Below are 18,553 nucleotides of genomic sequence, written 5' to 3'. Positions count from 1 at the left end.
GGCACAGCTGGAACGGGGCACAGCTGGAACGGGGCACAGCTGGAACGGGGCACAGCTGGACTGGCACAGCTGGAGCTGGGCACAGCTGGAACGGGGCACAGCTGGAACGGGGCACAGCTGGAGCGGGGCACAGCTGGAACTGGCACAGCTGGAGCTGGGCACAGCTGGAGCGGGGCACAGCTGGAGCTGGGCACAGCTGGAACGGGGCACAGCTGGAGCTGGGCACAGCTGGAATGGGGCACAGCTGGAACGGGCACAGCTGGAACGGGGCACAGCTGGAACGGGCACAGCTGGAGCGGGGCACAGCTGGAACTGGGCACAGCTGGAACTGGCACAGCTGGAGCGGGGCACAGCTGGACTGGGCACAGCTGGAGCGGGGCACAGCTGGAACGGGGCACAGCTGGAGCGGGGCACAGCTGGAACTGGCACAGCTGGAACTGGCACAGCTGGAGCGGGGCACAGCTGGACTGGGCACAGCTGGAGCGGGGCACAGCTGGAACGGGGCACAGCTGGAGCGGGGCACAGCTGGAACTGGCACAGCTGGAACTGGCACAGCTGGAACTGGACACCCCTGCCCTCTCCTGGTGCTGGCAGAGCCGAGTTGGGCTCGGGATGGGACTCGGGTCCCTTTTCCCTCTCAGTTCTGCAGCTCCAGGCTGACACTCAGCGGCCGAGAGGATTTTATTCTCTTCCCTGCTCTGATTTTTCAAGGGCCCAAGAGCTCCCTGGGGTGGAATCACCTCCAGTGGCTGCCCTTGGCTGGTCCAGACCTGCCCGGAGGGTGATGAGGCTCCTGCACAGCTCAGTGCTTTGATGGCATTGAGTGCCTCAGCTCATTTTTGTTAAAGAGGAAATAATCTTGATTGTAAAGATTTGAGCAACAGGAATTCCAGCCTTGCTTTATGGCAGAAACAGAACAACTCTGTAAATCCCACACAGGAGACTCCTCTTCCCCCTAAAAAAGGTAAATTCACTGCTTTGCACTTTTTTTTTTGCTTCTGCCTTTTGTTCCCCCTGAATCCAAACTTTTAATGTGAGGAATCTTTCCCTGAGCAGGGAAGGAAGGTCCTGGCTGTGGGTGCCCTGTGTACCACACACAGCCTGGGCTCTCTGGGTGTGCTGAGCACTGGAAATGGGACAGAACATTTTCATGGAGATGTTCTCAGATGGAAAAGGGTAGAGTAACGACAAACAGGCCAGAGTTAATCCGTGATTAAGGAATTTAATTGATAGCTCTGCTCACCAATTGATCTGTTTCACTAAACCCTCAGGAAGGAAGGTGATGGAAGAGGAGATGCCAGGGAATAACTCAGGATTGGTTTTGGACAGCAGCTGCAGCTGGGATGAGGACAGGTATGATTTACACAAAGTTGTCATTGTGGCAGTACGTGAGGGCCAGGTACTGAAGGACATCGAGTTTGATGCACGACCCCAGGTCGAGCTGTGGTCCTTCAAAAACAAGAGAAGAAAAACAGTTACCAGGAGACACAGAGCAGGATTAAATGTTAAATGTTCAATAATTCAGTGCCAGCCTTTAACACCTGGCACAGGCCCTTGGTTTCTGTCACCTGTCCTGGAAGAGCAGCAATTGTGAATCCCCAAGGAATAAATGTCAGCTCACCCAGAGACAGAATTTCTCTGCTTTCATTCATCTTGGACTTGGTAATGTAAGAATTTCCCTGCTTTCACTCACCCTGGACTTGGTAATGCAAGAATTTCTCTGCTTTCACTCACCCTGGACTTGGTAATGTAAGAATTTCTCTGCTTTCACTCACCCTGAACTTGGTAAGCCACGAAAGTTGAGAGTCCCCTGCACGTGTAGAAAATGTCTGGTCCGTATGAAACGAGGTCACGAATAATTCTCCTGACGAGGGTGAAGGTGATCTCCTTTGCAGGAGCTCTTGGATGATTCTGGTTCTAATCAGATCAAAATAACATCAAATCACAGCATTCAGCAAGATCAGTGCCCTGAGCCATTTAACCTCAGGAATATTCCTAGTTTTAGTTGTTATGAACATTTTAAGAATAATCTGAGCTACAAACATTTAAACCCTCCATGCATCTGAGCAAGAGCATTCCAATTTTGAATGAAATTGCATTGCTGTAAAATGTCACTGAAATTGATAAAAACATCTAGCTGATGGTTTGATGAACCTGATATTTGAAGTGCCTGTTGGTTTTGAGAACAGCAAGGTCTCCCATCCTAATTTAATTTGCATTAATGACAACTTTCCCTGCTCATTTTCAGCCTTACCCTGATGTCTGCAGCCAGCTGGGGGAGAGCATCAAAGCTGGGCATCTCTGTTCTGTTCATTATGGAAAGGTAGCAAGCTCTCTCTGGCAGCACTTTGGTGGCCATAAAGCCCTGTAAAATAAAGTTATTGAGCATTTGATCATTAATACTGGGGTTTTATACATATTTTAAATAGTAATTAGCCAGTTTTTGCTGACTGTATGAGGCAGTCTCTGAAGCCCCCTCTCTCTGCTCACTGTGTCATAGTTCCAGACGGTTTTCCAGGATCCATGGTTGCTCTTCTGCTCGATGCTTGCCACCAGCCATTTCCTATTGATGGTCAGGATTTGGTAGGCTCCACCAATGGAGATTTTCTTGCTCACCTCAGTCTGTTGATGCTAGAAAAACAAATGAAGGAACACTGGGGCTTTCCAGTGATTATCGTCCCCAGGCTTTGGAGAAATGAAAGAGATTTCTTGGACAGGGAACATGGAGCAGCCGTGCCCGTGGAAATTGGTCACTGTACTCACCTGCTCAGCAAGGGCTGGGGTCAGGACCAGCCCAAGGAGGACCACAGCCAAAATCTGAAATGAAAATCAAATCCAAAAGTGTAACTGCAGCTCTGCCTGACAAATCTGGCCATGAGAAGCCTCCTTCCCTTTTCCTCATCTGAAGGTTCAGGGTCCTCCTTGTTTGGAAATGGAAAGCTTTTCCATTCCTTGTGCTCTGGCACTGCAGGGAAGGGCTGGATCCAGCAGAGCACTGCTGCAGCTGTGCAGAAGCCTTGGCAGGGATGGGCACGGGCTGGGATTTCTGTTTGCTGAATAATGGACAGCCAAGGCGTGGAGAAATCCTCCCCTGCTCAGCTCCTCTGGGGGACAGAGGCTGAGCTGCTCCTTCTGCAGGAGCAAAATGTCCCCAGAGAAAGGCTCAGTGCTCCAGAGGGGCAGAAACCCTCGGGAGGGATAAAGGAATGGGTTTAAATCAAAGTTTGAGTTTCTAAGGAAGAAAAGCATGCATACTTACAGAGAGATTCATCCTGACTGCAGAGCTGATGCTGCAGAAGGCAGAATAAATGATGTGAGCCTCCCACCTTTTATTTGTTTTCAGAATTAGGTGTGGAGGGGCTGGATGCTGCAATAAAATTATTTTTTCATTTGTTTCCCTGTCACTTGTCCCTGAAAATGATTTCCTGGTGTAGCTACTTGATAAACACGGGGATTTTACTTTTGAAGATTTTGACCTGACGATTGTGAGGCAGGAATCTGTTGGTAGGCAAAAAAAAAAAAAAAAAGAAATAGGTTTTATTTCCTTCTCCAGCAATGCCATTTGTGTGCTGTGTTCTCCTGCTCAAGCTTAACCCCTGACTGAGTGATGTGAACTTTCATTTTGGTGCTCTTTGCAGCTTTTCCTGACGTTCCAATTTCTGGAATGGATCAAAGGAGGTGAGGATTCCCAGCAGGGTTTCACTCAGTGAAGCTTTTGCTCTCAAAGCTGTGTTTTGGGGAATTACTGCTCCTGGGGATCAGATGAGAGATGATTTCTGGCCTCAGGGAGCTGCCAGTGCTGCTGTGGCTTCACATTCAGGTTTTACCCTGACCTGGTGCTGGTGACCGTAGCAGGAGGGGAACGTGGGAGTGACACTGATTGTAGCAGGAATATTGGTTACCTGAGCTTTATCTGCCTGTGTCACAGCCTGAGTGGAGCAGGACCATTGTTGGGAGCTTGGGATAGGCCAGGAGAGCTGGAAATCTCCCAGGGAATGAGGACAATCCTCCCCTGGCTCCAGGAACATCAGTGCCAAGGGGGGCCCTGCACTGGGACCCACCCTCACCTCGTGGGGTGGGGATGTCTCCTGGAGCTTGAAACCCTCAGCTTTGCAATTCCCAAAAGGCTTTTTCTGAGGAATTCTGGAGAACTCCCCACTCCTCGAGCCTCAGCCCTCACCCCCTGGGAAATGCAAAGGCATTTGACCCGTTCCAGTGAACTCCAGGGGAATTTTTAACAGGTACTTTTGCACACATAGATATGGATGTGGGCTGTGTGTGTGCACCAGGAGGGATCAGGGCATGAACGTCGCTATCTTGAATCTGTATTTCAGCCTTTGTTGTAACTGAATGCTATTGATTCACCTTGTAAATGAGTCAGTGATTAAATACTCTTAAATCATTTGCACCCTCACCCTTTGTACCCCTGGACTGTGTGTGCCACTCTAAAGCCATTTTAATTTGATTTTCCCTTGCAGGTTTCAGCTGTGCAGTGAGCAATAGAGTAACCCTTGCCATTGGATTCTGTTCATTTCCACTCTCACAAACTCATGTTAAAACCTGCTTTTGCCAGTGGCTGTTCTGGTGATTCTTTAAGTGGCTGAAACCTCTCATTCACAACACCCTGGCAGCAAGAGCTGGAGCCAGGAAAGCTCTGAGAAGAGAAGCAATCACAGAAAGGAGCATTTGAAACTCACATTTTAACACTGGGACTGCTTATCTTGCATCGAGTTATTTTCTGCCTTAAAACAGTTCTGAATTGCAGTTTATTTTGTGTACAGGCTCAGCACTTTCTGCTGAAGAGGATTTAAAGCATGCAGGAGAATTATTTGTTATGATGATAAATTCATTTGTGTTAACTGTTGTGAACTGTAATTATCATGGAGACATTCCCTTGGACATGGAATTGCTCCAAACTTTCATTTTATAGGATTTTGATGAGAAAAAAAGCATTTAAAAGCTGCCCAGCCTTAAGAGTTTGATGAGAAAGTGATAGGTAATACTTACAGGCAACTTCATTTGGATGGTAGGCCAGGCCAGCTCTGCTGGTAATTGATGTGTACTCTTACTTTTTATACATAATATCCCAAAGTTAAATCTGAAAATGGGTTTGCCTTATTGGCAGGTGCCCTGTGTTCACAGAAGCATGACGAGTTTCCTGGGGAAGTGCTCTGATAAGATGAGGCTTTGATACCTGCCTGAATTCACTGCACACGGGGAAGGGAGAGAAAACTGCTCGTGGTGAGCTCAATGCATTCAAAACTGCTTTAAAATGGAAAAAAGAAATTTTAATCAGCAGCAGAGCACAGGAATCCCAGCTTTGCCTTGTTTTAGGAACAGAACAACTCTGTAAATCCCACAAAAGAGACTCCCCTTCCCCTAAAAAAGGCAAATTCACTGCTTTGCCCTTCTTTCTTTCTGCCTTTTGTGCCCCCTGAATCAAGATTTGTAATGTGAGGCATCTTTCCCCAACCAGGGAAGGAAGGTGCTGAGTGTGAGTCCCTGTGTACCACACACAGCCTGGGCTTGCCCAGCTCTCTGTCCTGGAAAGAGCATTTGAAGGGCTCAAATGGGGCAGAGGGGAGACAATCCAAACATTTCCATGGAAGTTTCAAAGATGATTGAAGGCTAGAGCAATGAGAAACCAGCCAGAGGTTATCTATGCAAAAGGTTTTTAATTGGAAGCACTAGTCAACAAATGATGTGTTTCAGCATCTGAACCATCAAGAACAAAACTCTTGGAAGAGGGGATGTCAGGGAAGAACAGGATCAGGGTTGGTTTGGGGCCTCTGAGGGCTGGATCTCAGTTCAGGATGTGTCCATGGCCACTGCAGTACCTCAGCTCCACAAGTCTCAGGATGTCGAGGGTGGTGCAGGATTGTTGGTTGTACAGGGGTCCTTTAAAAAAACAAACAGAAAATCACAATCAGTTCTTAGGGAGAATGTTCTTAGCTGATCAATGACAGCTCGTTTTTGTTGTTTGAGGTGAACTAGGCTGTCCATAATTCATAATAAGAAATGATTTAATAGACAAAGTCTCTCTGAAGTGATGAAACCACACTGGGTCTGTGGAACAGAAATGAGAGAACATTGGTACCTGGAGCTGCCCTTTCTCTTCCTGGAAGCATTGCAGAGGATCTCAACGGGTAAAATCCTGCACAATAACCTAAACCAGATTAACCTCACAGCAAGGGGTGGTGATGAGATAGATCAGGTCATTTATGGGGCTGTGACTCAGCTTGATTCAGTCCTGAGCTGTGGGAATATCAAACCCTTTGTCCAGCCGCTGAAGCCCAAAGTTTTCTGTGCATCTCAAAGTGGAAAAGCAGCAATTGCTCATTCCCCCAAGGGAAACAAATTCCAGGGCACTCAGAGAAGGAATTCCTTTGTTTGCACTCACCCTGAACCTCCTGAGCCCTGTAGGTGGGGAGCCCACTGCACATGGAGATGACGTGTGCCCCGTAGGAGCTGAGGTTGCTGACCAGCCCATTGGTGACAAAGGTGATCCTCCTGCTGGGTCTTCCAAGGTTCATCAGGTTCTAAAGATGAAAATCATAAAAACATAAAAATTCTAAACATAAAAATTCAGCAAGATGGGTGGTATGAGCTGGGCCTATTCCTCGCTCTGGAATGGTGACTCGGGGCTGGGACCTGGATTCCAAAGGGCCTTTAGGGGCACCTTTTTATCTCCTGGGGGGTTTAGCAAGCCTTGAAGGCAGCTGCAAAGGCAGAGCTTGTTCTCAGGGAGTGAAGGACAGGGGGCTGGGGGGAGTGGAAGTGCCAGGAAAGTGCTGAAGAGGAGAACTGAAGCCCCTCTGTGTAGCCAGGGCTCCCTCCAAAGCATTTGGGTTCTGCCCTTGCCCCTCAGAGCCCCTGCAACAAATTTCCAATCTGCATTGGTGTTGAGAGGCTGGAAATCCTGCCACTGGTGTCTCCAGTTTGCCTGAAGATTATGGAATGAAATATTATAAATCTTATTAATTATATATAATTTTATATATATATTTATATATAATTTTATATAATTATAAAATCTAAATGGAATATTATAAAGGGTACCTTAGCAAACATCTACGCTCTTGGGTCGTAAGAGATTATTAAAAAGGGTCATAAGAGACTATTAAAAACTCATTGCAAAAAATGTAAAAATTACCCAGGATATCTACAACATTAATTAAAAATGAGAAACCTTCACCTAAAAGAGCTTATTTTTTAACCCTTTAAAATAAAATATAAATCTAAATAAGTTAAGCTACATAATTAATAGCATGATATAAATAAAATATAAATCTAAATAAGTTAAACTACATAATTAATAGTGTGATATAAATAACTTCTGAGTGCCTAATGGTTTAAAAGTCTTTGAAAATAACAGTTTTCCACATCTGTTTATTTTCAAACACTGAGCAACACTCCAAGTGATTCCTCCATTAAATTCTTACCCTTCTCTCTGCAGCCACTCTGAGCAGCGCAGCAAAGGTGGGCATCTCACTCCTGTTCATGGTGGAAATGTAGCACGTCCTCGTTTGCATCACTTTTGTTGCAATGATACCCTGCAAAATGAAATTATTGAGCACTCACAGCACAGTTGTTTCCAACTGCTAACATTGGGATAAAGTTTGGATTGAAACAATAACAAAAGCTGACAATTTCTATCCCATATCATGGACTGCAAAATTTAAGAAAAAGAAAATAATCCCCATCACTGGGGATGTTGAATGAGGAGCCAATCTCCTTCAATCCTTTTTATTGCACAAGGCCCTCCCCTGGCACTCACCGTGTTGTAGTTCCAGATGGTTTTCCAGGAAATTCTGTTGCTCTTTTGCTCAATGATTGCCTCCATTGTTTGGCTACTGACGCTCATGCTTTGTGAGACACCGGAGATGGAGATGTGGGAACCTTGACCAGGGATGATTTGTTGGTTGTTGCAGTTCTGCTGAGACAAGAAAACCTTATGAAATATGATCAGACTGAGCGAGGAGGTAAGTCTCACATCATATATTTACAAAAAATGGGTGCAAGAAAACAATAGGGACTCTGATTCAGGCAGAGAGGGCGGTGGAGATCTGTTTTGAAATGAGGAGAAGATATTTTAAATAAAAAACAGGAAATAGGCTGTGGTGTCTGGCAGAAGCCGTGAGAAGTCTCTCCATGGTGTCAGTGATTGACTGCCACATCTGACAGCTGTCAGCTGCTGCCTTCAGAGGCTGAGGAGAGCAAGAGCAGTGGCCAGAGAAAATCCATGCTCAAGCTCTTGGATGGAAACCTCTGCTCCCCCATAGCACTGGGTGAGCATTTGCAGCCTCAAGCAGGAAGCTCTGAAAAGAGCAGAAGCCAGGGAAGAAGGGCACCAGGCTTGGCTTTGGGCAGCAGCTCAGGAGCCCCCTGCAGTTGGTTGGAGAGAGGAAAGGGCAAAGGTTTTCTCACCGGGAAATTGCACGGCCAATTTCCATTCCAGTTGCCAGTGATATTCCACTTTCCATTCCAATTGCCATTGATGTTGTCATTCCAATCGTTATTCCAGTTGTTCTGCCACTGGCCAGTCCAGTTCTGATTCCAGTTGTGATCCCACTGGCCATTCCAGTTGTGATCCCACTGGCCAGTCCAGTTCTGATTCCAGTTGTGATCCCACTGGCCAGTCCAGTTGTGATCCCACTGGCCAGTCCAGTTCTGATTCCAGTTGCCATTGCCATTGCAGTACTTGAGCTCCACAACTCTCAGCACATCGAGGGTGATGCAGGATCCCAGATTCACCTGGAGCCCTTGGAAAACTGGGAAAGAAAAGAGAAAATTGCCCACCGTGTTGCAGTCCTGACGTGCGGAGGTGCCGAAGCCTTGGTGCAAGCGCTGAAGGCCTTGGTTTGTGTGCGAGCCCAGGGGCTAGAGCAGCAATCGTGCCTTAGCCAAGCCCCACAAAAGGGCAAAAAGGGCAGCTGGGGAAGAGTCAGGATTGTCGTGCTTGCACTCACCGTGAACTTGCTGAGCCCTGTAGGTGGTGACTCCACTGCACATGGCCATGATGTCCATGCCGTAGGAGCTGAGGTTGTTGACCAGTCCGTTGGTGACAAAGGTGATCCTCCTGCTGGCTCTTCCAAGGCCGATCAGGTTCTAAACATGAAGAAGCAGCGTTCATTCAGCAGGCGCGTGGAGCAATGGCCGGATGATGGCCGGGCTCAGCAACCTGCTCCTCCTTTGGAACCTTACCCTGCTCTCTTGTGCCAGCCGCGCCAGGTTATCAAAGCGGGGCATCTCGCTTCTGTTCATGATGGAAATGTAGCAGGCGTTCTGCTGCCCGACTCTGGTTGCAATGACGCCCTGTGCAAGGAAATGATTCAGCAGTCAGCAGTCAGCTTTGTCCAGCTGTCCATGGTGGCATGAAGTCAAGATGGAAAGCATAAGCCCCGCTGAGAGATTGGAGCCCGCATGGTGGACTCCAAGCACGGAGAAGAAGGAATCAGTGGCCATCCCTGGGCCGGCTCGACCAGGAGCCGGTCTCCTGGGCCGCTTTTGCAAGGAGCAGCCTCCCTGCCACTCACCGTGTTGTAGTTCCAGATGGTTTTCCAGGAGCTGCTGATGCTCTTGTGCTCAATGATTGCCACACGCCATTGCCTGTTGATGGTCACAATTTGGTTATGGCCACCAATGATGACTTGCGTGTGGTTGAAGATGCCGCCGGGAAATTGCTGAGTCTAGAAAGGCAAAGGAAAGGAATGGTTTGGCCCTTGAAGGGAGACAGTGATGTCCCCAAAGGTTCCCATCGTCCCTGCCACAATGGGAGCAGTGCAGAAGCCAGGGAAGAAGGACACCAAGCTTGGCTTTGGGCAGCAGCTCGGGAGCCCCCTGCACTTGGTTGAAGAGAGGAAAGGGCAAAGGTTTTCTCACCGGGAAATTGCCGGTCCAGTTGTGATTCCAGTTGTGATCCCACTGGCCAGTCCAGTTGCCATTCCAGTTGTGATCCCATTGGCCATTCCAGTTGTGATCCCACTGTCCAGTCCAGTTCTGATTCCAGTTGTGATCCCACTGTCCATTCCAGTTGTGATCCCACTGGCCAGTCCAGTTGTGGTTCCAGTTGTGATCCCACTGGCCAGTCCAGTTCTGATTCCAGTTGCCATTGCCATTGCAGTACTTGAGCTCCACAACTCTCAGCACATCGAGGGTGATGCAGGATCCCAGATTCACCTGGAGCCCTTGGAAAACTGGGAAAGAAAAGAGAAAATCGCCCACCCTGTTGCAGTCCTGACGTGCGGAGGCGCCGAAGCCTTGGTGCAAGCGCTGAAGGCCTTGGTTTGTGTGCGAGCCCAGGGGCTAGAGCAGCAATCGTGCCTTAGCCAAGCCCCACAAAAGGGCAAAAAGGGCAGCTGAGGAAGAGTCAGGATTGTCGTGCTTGCACTCACCGTGAACTTGCTGAGCCCTGTAGGTGGTGACTCCACTGCACATGGCCATGATGTCCATGCCGTAGGAGCTGAGGTTGTTGACCAGTCCGTTGGTGACAAAGGTGATCCTCCTGCTGGCTCTTCCAAGGCCGATCAGGTTCTAAACATGAAGAAGCAGCGTTCATTCAGCAGGCGCTTGGAGCAAAGGCCGGATGATGGCCGGGCTCAGCAACCTGCTCCTCCTTTGGAACCTTACCCTGCTCTCTTGTGCCAGCCGCGCCAGATTATCAAAGCGGGGCATCTCGCTTCTGTTCATGATGGAAATGTAGCAGGCGTTCTGCTGCCTGACTCTGGTTGCAATGACGCCCTGTGCAAGGAAATGATTCAGCAGTCAGCTTTGTCCAGCTGTCCATGGTGGCATGAAGTCAGGATGGAAAGCATAAGCCCCGCTGAGAGATTGGAGCCCGCATGGTGGACTCCAAGCACGGAGAAGAAGGAATCAGTGGCCGTCCCTGGGCCGGCTCTACCAGGAGCCGGTCTCCTGGGCCGCTTTTGCAAGGAGCAGCCTCCCTGCCACTCACCGTGTTGTAGTTCCAGATGGTTTTCCAGGAGCCGCTGATGCTCTTGTGCTCAATGATTGCCACGCGCCATTGCCTGTTGATGGTCACAATTTGGTTATGGCCACCAATGATGACTTGCGTGTGGTTGAAGATGCCGTCGGGAAATTGCTGAGTCTAGAAAGGCAAAGGAAAGGAATGGTTTGGCCCTTGAAGGGAGACAGTGATGTCCCCAAAGGTTCCCATCGTCCCTGCCACAATGGGAGCAGTGCAGAAGCCAGGGAAGAAAGGCACCAGGCTTGGCTTTGGGCAGCAGCTCGGGAGCCCCCTGCACTTGGTTGAAGAGAGGAAAGGGCAAAGGTTTTCTCACCGGGAAATTGCCGGTCCAGTTGTGATTCCAGTTATGATCCCACTGGCCAGTCCAGTTGCCATTCCAGTTGTGATCCCATTGGCCATTCCAGTTGTGATCCCACTGTCCAGTCCAGTTCTGATTCCAGTTGTGATCCCACTGTCCATTCCAGTTGTGATCCCACTGGCCAGTCCAGTTGTGGTTCCAGTTGTGATCCCACTGGCCAGTCCAGTTCTGATTCCAGTTGCCATTGCCATTGCAGTACTTGAGCTCCACAACTCTCAGCACATCGAGGGTGATGCAGGATCCCAGATTCACCTGGAGCCCTTGGAAAACTGGGAAAGAAAAGAGAAAATTGCCCACCGTGTTGCAGTCCTGACGTGCGGAGGCGCCGAAGCCTTGGTGCAAGCGCTGAAGGCCTTGGTTTGTGTGCGAGCCCAGGGGCAAGAGCAGCAATCGTGCCTTAGCCAAGCCCCACAAAAGGGCAAAAAGGGCAGCTGAGGAAGAGTCAGGATTGTCGTGCTTGCACTCACCGTGAACTTGCTGAGCCCTGTAGGTGGTGACTCCACTGCACATGGCCATGATGTCCATGCCGTAGGAGCTGAGGTTGTTGACCAGTCCGTTGGTGACAAAGGTGATCCTCCTGCTGGCTCTTCCAAGGCCGATCAGGTTCTAAACATGAAGAAGCAGCGTTCATTCAGCAGGCGCTTGGAGCAAAGGCCGGATGATGGCCGGGCTCAGCAACCTGCTCCTCCTTTGGAACCTTACCCTGCTCTCTTGTGCCAGCCGCGCCAGGTTATCAAAGCGGGGCATCTCGCTTCTGTTCATGATGGAAATGTAGCAGGCGTTCTGCTGCCTGACTCTGGTTGCAATGATGCCCTGTGCAAGGAAATGATTCAGCAGTCAGCAGTCAGCTTTGTCCAGCTGTCCATGGTGGCATGAAGTCAGGATGGAAAGCATAAGCCCCGCTGAGAGATTGGAGCCCGCATGGTGAACTCCAAGCACGGAGAAGAAGGTATCAGTGGCCGTCCCTGGGCCGGCTCGACCAGGAGCCGGTCTCCTGGGCCGCTTTTGCAAGGAGCAGCCTCCCTGCCACTCACCGTGTTGTAGTTCCAGATGGTTTTCCAGGAGCCGCTGATGCTCTTGTGCTCAATGATTGCCACGCGCCATTGCCTGTTGATGGTCACAATTTGGTTATGGCCACCAATGATGACTTGCGTGTGGTTGAAGATGCCGCCGGGAAATTGCTGAGTCTAGAAAGGCAAAGGAAAGGAATGGTTTGGCCCTTGAAGGGAGACAGTGATGTCCCCAAAGGTTCCCATCGTCCCTGCCACAATGGGAGCAGTGCAGAAGCCAGGGAAGAAAGGCACCAGGCTTGGCTTTGGGCAGCAGCTCGGGAGCCCCCTGCAGTTGGTTGGAGAGAGGAAAGGGCAAAGGTTTTCTCACCGGGAAATTGCCGGTCCAGTTGTGATTCCAGTTATGATCCCACTGGCCAGTCCAGTTGCCATTCCAGTTGTGATCCCATTGGCCATTCCAGTTGTGATCCCACTGTCCAGTCCAGTTCTGATTCCAGTTGTGATCCCACTGTCCATTCCAGTTGTGATCCCACTGGCCAGTCCAGTTGTGGTTCCAGTTGTGATCCCACTGGCCAGTCCAGTTCTGATTCCAGTTGCCATTGCCATTGCAGTACTTGAGCTCCACAACTCTCAGCACATCGAGGGTGATGCAGGATCCCAGATTCACCTGGAGCCCTTGGAAAACTGGGAAAGAAAAGAGAAAATCGCCCACCCTGTTGCAGTCCTGACGTGCGGAGGCGCCGAAGCCTTGGTGCAAGCGCTGAAGGCCTTGGTTTGTGTGCGAGCCCAGGGGCTAGAGCAGCAATCGTGCCTTAGCCAAGCCCCACAAAAGGGCAAAAAGGGCAGCTGAGGAAGAGTCAGGATTGTCGTGCTTGCACTCACCGTGAACTTGCTGAGCCCTGTAGGTGGTGACTCCACTGCACATGGCCATGATGTCCATGCCATAGGAGCTGAGGTTGTTGACCAGTCCGTTGGTGACAAAGGTGATCCTCCTGCTGGCTCTTCCAAGGCCGATCAGGTTCTAAACATGAAGAAGCAGCGTTCATTCAGCAGGCGCTTGGAGCAATGGCCGGATGATGGCCGGGCTCAGCAACCTGCTCCTCCTTTGGAACCTTACCCTGCTCTCTTGTGCCAGCCGCGCCAGATTATCAAAGCGGGGCATCTCGCTTCTGTTCATGATGGAAATGTAGCAGGCGTTCTGCTGCCCGACTCTGGTTGCAATGACGCCCTGTGCAAGGAAATGATTCAGCAGTCAGCAGTCAGCTTTGTCCAGCTGTCCATGGTGGCATGAAGTCAGGATGGAAAGCATAAGCCCCGCTGAGAGATTGGAGCCCGCATGGTGGACTCCAAGCACGGAGAAGAAGGAATCAGTGGCCATCCCTGGGCCGGCTCGACCAGGAGCTGGTCTCCTGGGCCGCTTTTGCAAGGAGCAGCCTCCCTGCCACTCACCGTGTTGTAGTTCCAGATGGTTTTCCAGGAGCTGCTGATGCTCTTGTGCTCAATGATTGCCACACGCCATTGCCTGTTGATGGTCACAATTTGGTTATGGCCACCAATGATGACTTGCGTGTGGTTGAAGATGCCGCCGGGAAATTGCTGAGTCTAGAAAGGCAAAGGAAAGGAATGGTTTGGCCCTTGAAGGGAGACAGTGATGTCCCCAAAGGTTCCCATTGTCCCTGCCACAATGGGAGCAGTGCAGAAGCCAGGGAAGAAGGACACCAAGCTTGGCTTTGGGCAGCAGCTCGGGAGCCCCCTGCACTTGGTTGAAGAGAGGAAAGGGCTAAGGTTTTCTCACCGGGAAATTGCCGGTCCAGTTGTGATTCCAGTTGTGATCCCACTGGCCAGTCCAGTTGCCATTCCAGTTGTGATCCCATTGGCCATTCCAGTTGTGATCCCACTGTCCAGTCCAGTTCTGATTCCAGTTGTGATCCCACTGTCCATTCCAGTTGTGATCCCACTGGCCAGTCCAGTTGTGGTTCCAGTTGTGATCCCACTGGCCAGTCCAGTTCTGATTCCAGTTGCCATTGCCATTGCAGTACTTGAGCTCCACAACTCTCAGCACATCGAGGGTGATGCAGGATCCCAGATTCACCTGGAGCCCTTGGAAAACTGGGAAAGAAAAGAGAAAATTGCCCACCGTGTTGCAGTCCTGACGTGCGGAGGTGCCGAAGCCTTGGTGCAAGCGCTGAAGGCCTTGGTTTGTGTGCGAGCCCAGGGGCAAGAGCAGCAATCGTGCCTTAGCCAAGCCCCACAAAAGGGCAAAAAGGGCAGCTGAGGAAGAGTCAGGATTGTCGTGCTTGCACTCACCGTGAACTTGCTGAGCCCTGTAGGTGGTGACTCCACTGCACATGGCCATGATGTCCATGCCGTAGGAGCTGAGGTTGTTGACCAGTCCGTTGGTGACAAAGGTGATCCTCCTGCTGGCTCTTCCAAGGCCGATCAGGTTCTAAACATGAAGAAGCAGCGTTCATTCAGCAGGCGCGTGGAGTAATGGCCGGATGATGGCCGGGCTCAGCAACCTGCTCCTCCTTTGGAACCTTACCCTGCTCTCTTGTGCCAGCCGCGCCAGGTTATCAAAGCGGGGCATCTCGCTTCTGTTCATGATGGAAATGTAGCAGGCGTTCTGCTGCCCGACTCTGGTTGCAATGACGCCCTGTGCAAGGAAATGATTCAGCAGTCAGCAGTCAGCTTTGTCCAGCTGTCCATGGTGGCATGAAGTCAGGATGGAAAGCATAAGCCCCGCTGAGAGATTGGAGCCCGCATGGTGGACTCCAAGCACGGAGAAGAAGGAATCAGTGGCCGTCCCTGGGCCGGCTCTACCAGGAGCCGGTCTCCTGGGCCGCTTTTGCAAGGAGCAGCCTCCCTGCCACTCACCGTGTTGTAGTTCCAGATGGTTTTCCAGGAGCCGCTGATGCTCTTGTGCTCAATGATTGCCACGCGCCATTGCCTGTTGATGGTCACAATTTGGTTATGGCCACCAATGATGACTTGCGTGTGGTTGAAGATGCCGCCGGGAATCTGCTGAGTCTAGAAAGGCAAAGGAAAGGAATGGTTTGGCCCTTGAAGGGAGACAGTGCTGTCCTTAAAGGTTCCCATTGTCCCTGCCACAATGGGAGCAGTGCAGAAGCCAGGGAAGAAGGGCACCAGGCTTGGCTTTGGGCAGCAGCTCGGGAGCCCCCTGCACTTGGTCGAAGAGAGGAAAGGGCAAAGGTTTTCTCACCGGGAAATTGCCAGTCCAGTTGTGATTCCAGTTGTGATCCCACTGTCCAGTCCAGTTGCCATTCCAGTTGTGATCCCACTGGCCATTCCAGTTGTGATCCCACTGTCCAGTCCAGTTGCCATTCCAGTTGTGATCCCATTGGCCATTCCAGTTGTGATCCCACTGGCCAGTCCAGTTCTGATTCCAGTTGTGATCCCACTGGCCAGTCCAGTTGTGGTTCCAGTTGTGATCCCACTGGCCAGTCCAGTTGTGGTTCCAGTTGTGATCCCATTGGCCAGTCCAGTTCTGATTCCAGTTGCCATTGCCATTGCAGTACTTGAGCTCCACAACTCTCAGCACATCGAGGGTGATGCAGGATCCCAGATTCACCTGGAGCCCTTGGAAAACTGGGAAAGAAAAGAGAAAATCGCCCACCCTGTTGCAGTCCTGACGTGCGGAGGCGCCGAAGCCTTGGTGCAAGCGCTGAAGGCCTTGGTTTGTGTGCGAGCCAGGGGCTAGAGCAGCAATCGTGCCTTAGCCAAGCCCCACAAAAGGGCAAAAAGGGCAGCTGGGGAAGAGTCAGGATTGTCGTGCTTGCACTCACCGTGAACTTGCTGAGCCCTGTAGGTGGTGACTCCACTGCACATGGCCATGATGTCCATGCCGTAGGAGCTGAGGTTGTTGACCAGTCCGTTGGTGACAAAGGTGATCCTCCTGCTGGCTCTTCCAAGGCCGATCTGGTTCTAAACATCAAAAATCGGCATTCAGCAGGAACATTGCTGGGAGCTGCGCCTATTCCTCGCTGTGGAATGGTGACTCGGGGCTGGGACCTGGATTCCAAAGGGCCTTTAGGGGCACCTTTTTGTCTCCTGGGGGGTTTAGCAAGCCTTGAAGGCAGCTGCAAAGGCAGGGCTTGTTCTCAGGGAGTAAAGGACAGGGGGCTGGAGGGAGTGGAAGTGCCAGGAAAGTGCTGAAGAGGAGAACTGAAGCCCCTCTGTGTAGCCAGGGCTCCCTCCAAAGCATTTGGGTTCTGCCCTTGCTCCTCAGAACCCTGCAACAAATTTCCAATCTGCATTGGTGTTGAGAGGCTGGAAATCCTGCCACTGGAGACAGCCTGGTCCTCTCCAGAAAGAAAAAGCCCATGAAGAAACCACCACGTGGACTTAAATGCAAGAACCTGCTTCTCTTTTGGAATCTTACCCTCTTCTCTGCAGCCAGGCGGGCCAGATTATCAAAACTGGGGATCTCATTTCTGTTCATGGCAGAAATGTAGCAGGCGTTCTGTTGTGTGACTTTGGTTGCAATGATGCCCTGGAAAAGAAAAGCATTTAGCATTCACAGTTCAGTTTTTCCAGCTGTTGAGTTTGGGTTGAAGTCAGGGTGAAAACTATCAAATTCTCAGAATTTCTACCCCACATTGTTAAATTCTGATGATCAGAATACTGAAACAAGCCCAATCCCTGGGCCACATTTTCAACAATCCCCATCCCTTCCACTTACCCTGTTGTAGTTCCAGATGGTTTTCCATGATAAATTTCTGGTCTTTTGCTCAATTATTACCACCCTTGTTTGACTGTTGATCCTCACGCCTTGTGAGATACCGGTGATAGTGATCTGGGAGTCTTGACCAAAGATGATTTGCCCATTTTGACTTGTCTTCTGAGACTGCAAAACCCAACGGGGCACTTTTAGATGGCAACATTTGTCAGTGTTGTCTCCAGTGCTTTTAAATAAACTCTTGCTATGATAAAAGAAGTTCTCTCCCCCCAACTAAAGCCAGCTGTGCCCTCAGTGTTTTCAAATAGACCCTGAACCAAGGCATTGGCATCGAGCAAGAAAGCTGTAAGAATTCCTTTCAAGGATTCCATGAATCATTGCTGCATCCTACTCCTGCCATCTGGTGCCTTTAGAGTTTCATCTGCTTGAGAAGACTTTGGTTATTTTCCTTGAAAGTGGCGGAGAAAGAATCAAGGAGAATGGAGAAGTATGAAGCAGGGAACAGAGGCAGAGCAGTCATGCATGGGGAGATTGGTCACTGTACTCACGTATAGAGCGAGGGCTGGATGCAGGACCAGCCCAAGGAGGACTGCAGTCAAAATCTGAAATGAAAATCAAATCCAAAAGTGTAACTGCAGCTCTGCCTGACAAATCTGGTCATGAGAAGCCTCCTTCCCTTTTCCTCATCTGAAGGTTCAGGGTCCTCCTTGGATCCTTTCTTGCTTTCATCCTGGGATTGCCCCAGTGCCCCAAAGGGAATCACCCTTGCTTTACCCCAGACACATTTCCCTCTTGCTCTGTCAAGAGCTGAATCTCAGCTTGTTTGGAAATGGAAAGCTTTTCCATTCCTTGTGCTCTGGCACTGCAGGGAAGGGCTGGATCCAGCAGAGCACTGCTGCAGCTGTGCAGAAGCCTTGGCAGGGATGGGCACGGGCTGGGATTTCTGTTTGCTGAATAATGGACAGCCAAGGCGTGGAGAAATCCTCCCCTGCTCAGCTCCTCTGGGGGACAGGGGCTGAGCTGCTCCTTCTGCAGGAGCAAAATGTCCCCAGAGAAAGGCTCAGTGCTCCAGAGGGGCAGAAACCCTCGGGAGGGATAAAGGAATGGGTTTAAATCAAAGTTTGAGTTTCTAAGGAAGAAAAGCATGCATACTTACAGAGAGATTCATCCTGACTGCAGAGCTGATGCTCCTGCAGGTAGAAAGAGCAGTGTGAGCCCTCCACCTTTTATATGTTTTCAGAATTCACTGTGGAAGTGCTGAGTGTTGCAACAAAATTATTTTGTCATTTGTTCCCCTGTCACTTGTTCCTGAAAATTATTTCCTGGTGTAGCTACTTGATAAACATGAGGATTGTACTTCTGAGCATTTTGACCTGCTCAAGTCTGATAGTTATCAAATAGAAATCCATTTGCAGTGAAAAATTAAATATGTTTTTAGTACTTTTCTAACATGTACTATTTACTCTTGAAAATTCACATCAAACTTAAGCCAGGAAATATCT

At 50.1% G+C, this 18,553-nt stretch overlaps 2 protein-coding genes across 2 annotated transcripts; both read right to left on the bottom strand.

Moving 5' to 3' along the window:
* Positions 1-1,202: 1,202 nt before the first annotated feature.
* On the bottom strand, positions 1,203-3,310 carry LOC111938892 (gastrokine-1-like). Its single transcript, XM_086865516.1, has 6 exons — positions 3,260-3,310; positions 2,764-2,817; positions 2,491-2,631; positions 2,255-2,365; positions 1,776-1,917; positions 1,203-1,449 (listed from the first exon to the last, which is right to left on the bottom strand). The coding sequence occupies exons 1-6, from the start codon at positions 3,269-3,271 to the stop codon at positions 1,361-1,363; spliced, it is 549 nt and encodes a 182-aa protein (XP_086721642.1). The 5' UTR covers positions 3,272-3,310; the 3' UTR covers positions 1,203-1,360.
* Positions 3,311-5,655: 2,345 nt separating this feature from the next.
* Positions 5,656-18,273, bottom strand: LOC111938891 (uncharacterized). Its single transcript, XM_086865512.1, has 30 exons — positions 18,208-18,273; positions 17,600-17,653; positions 17,055-17,219; positions 16,755-16,865; positions 16,159-16,297; positions 15,576-15,961; positions 15,230-15,382; positions 14,898-15,008; positions 14,663-14,801; positions 14,151-14,464; positions 13,805-13,957; positions 13,473-13,583; positions 13,238-13,376; positions 12,726-13,039; positions 12,380-12,532; positions 12,048-12,158; positions 11,813-11,951; positions 11,301-11,614; positions 10,955-11,107; positions 10,630-10,740; positions 10,395-10,533; positions 9,883-10,196; positions 9,537-9,689; positions 9,205-9,315; positions 8,970-9,108; positions 8,428-8,771; positions 7,778-7,933; positions 7,443-7,553; positions 6,401-6,539; positions 5,656-5,898 (listed from the first exon to the last, which is right to left on the bottom strand). Exons 1-30 carry the CDS (start codon positions 18,217-18,219, stop codon positions 5,804-5,806), a joined length of 4,983 nt encoding a protein of 1,660 aa, XP_086721638.1. The 5' UTR covers positions 18,220-18,273; the 3' UTR covers positions 5,656-5,803.
* Between the last annotated feature and the right edge of the window lie 280 nt (positions 18,274-18,553).

Source organism: Cyanistes caeruleus, chromosome 29, assembly GCF_971803275.1.
Source record: "Cyanistes caeruleus chromosome 29, bCyaCae1.hap1.1, whole genome shotgun sequence".
In the NCBI taxonomy this organism is placed as follows: domain Eukaryota; kingdom Metazoa; phylum Chordata; class Aves; order Passeriformes; family Paridae; genus Cyanistes; species Cyanistes caeruleus.
Note: the sequence above shows the minus strand (reverse complement) of the source record. Positions and strands in the feature narration are given on the sequence as shown.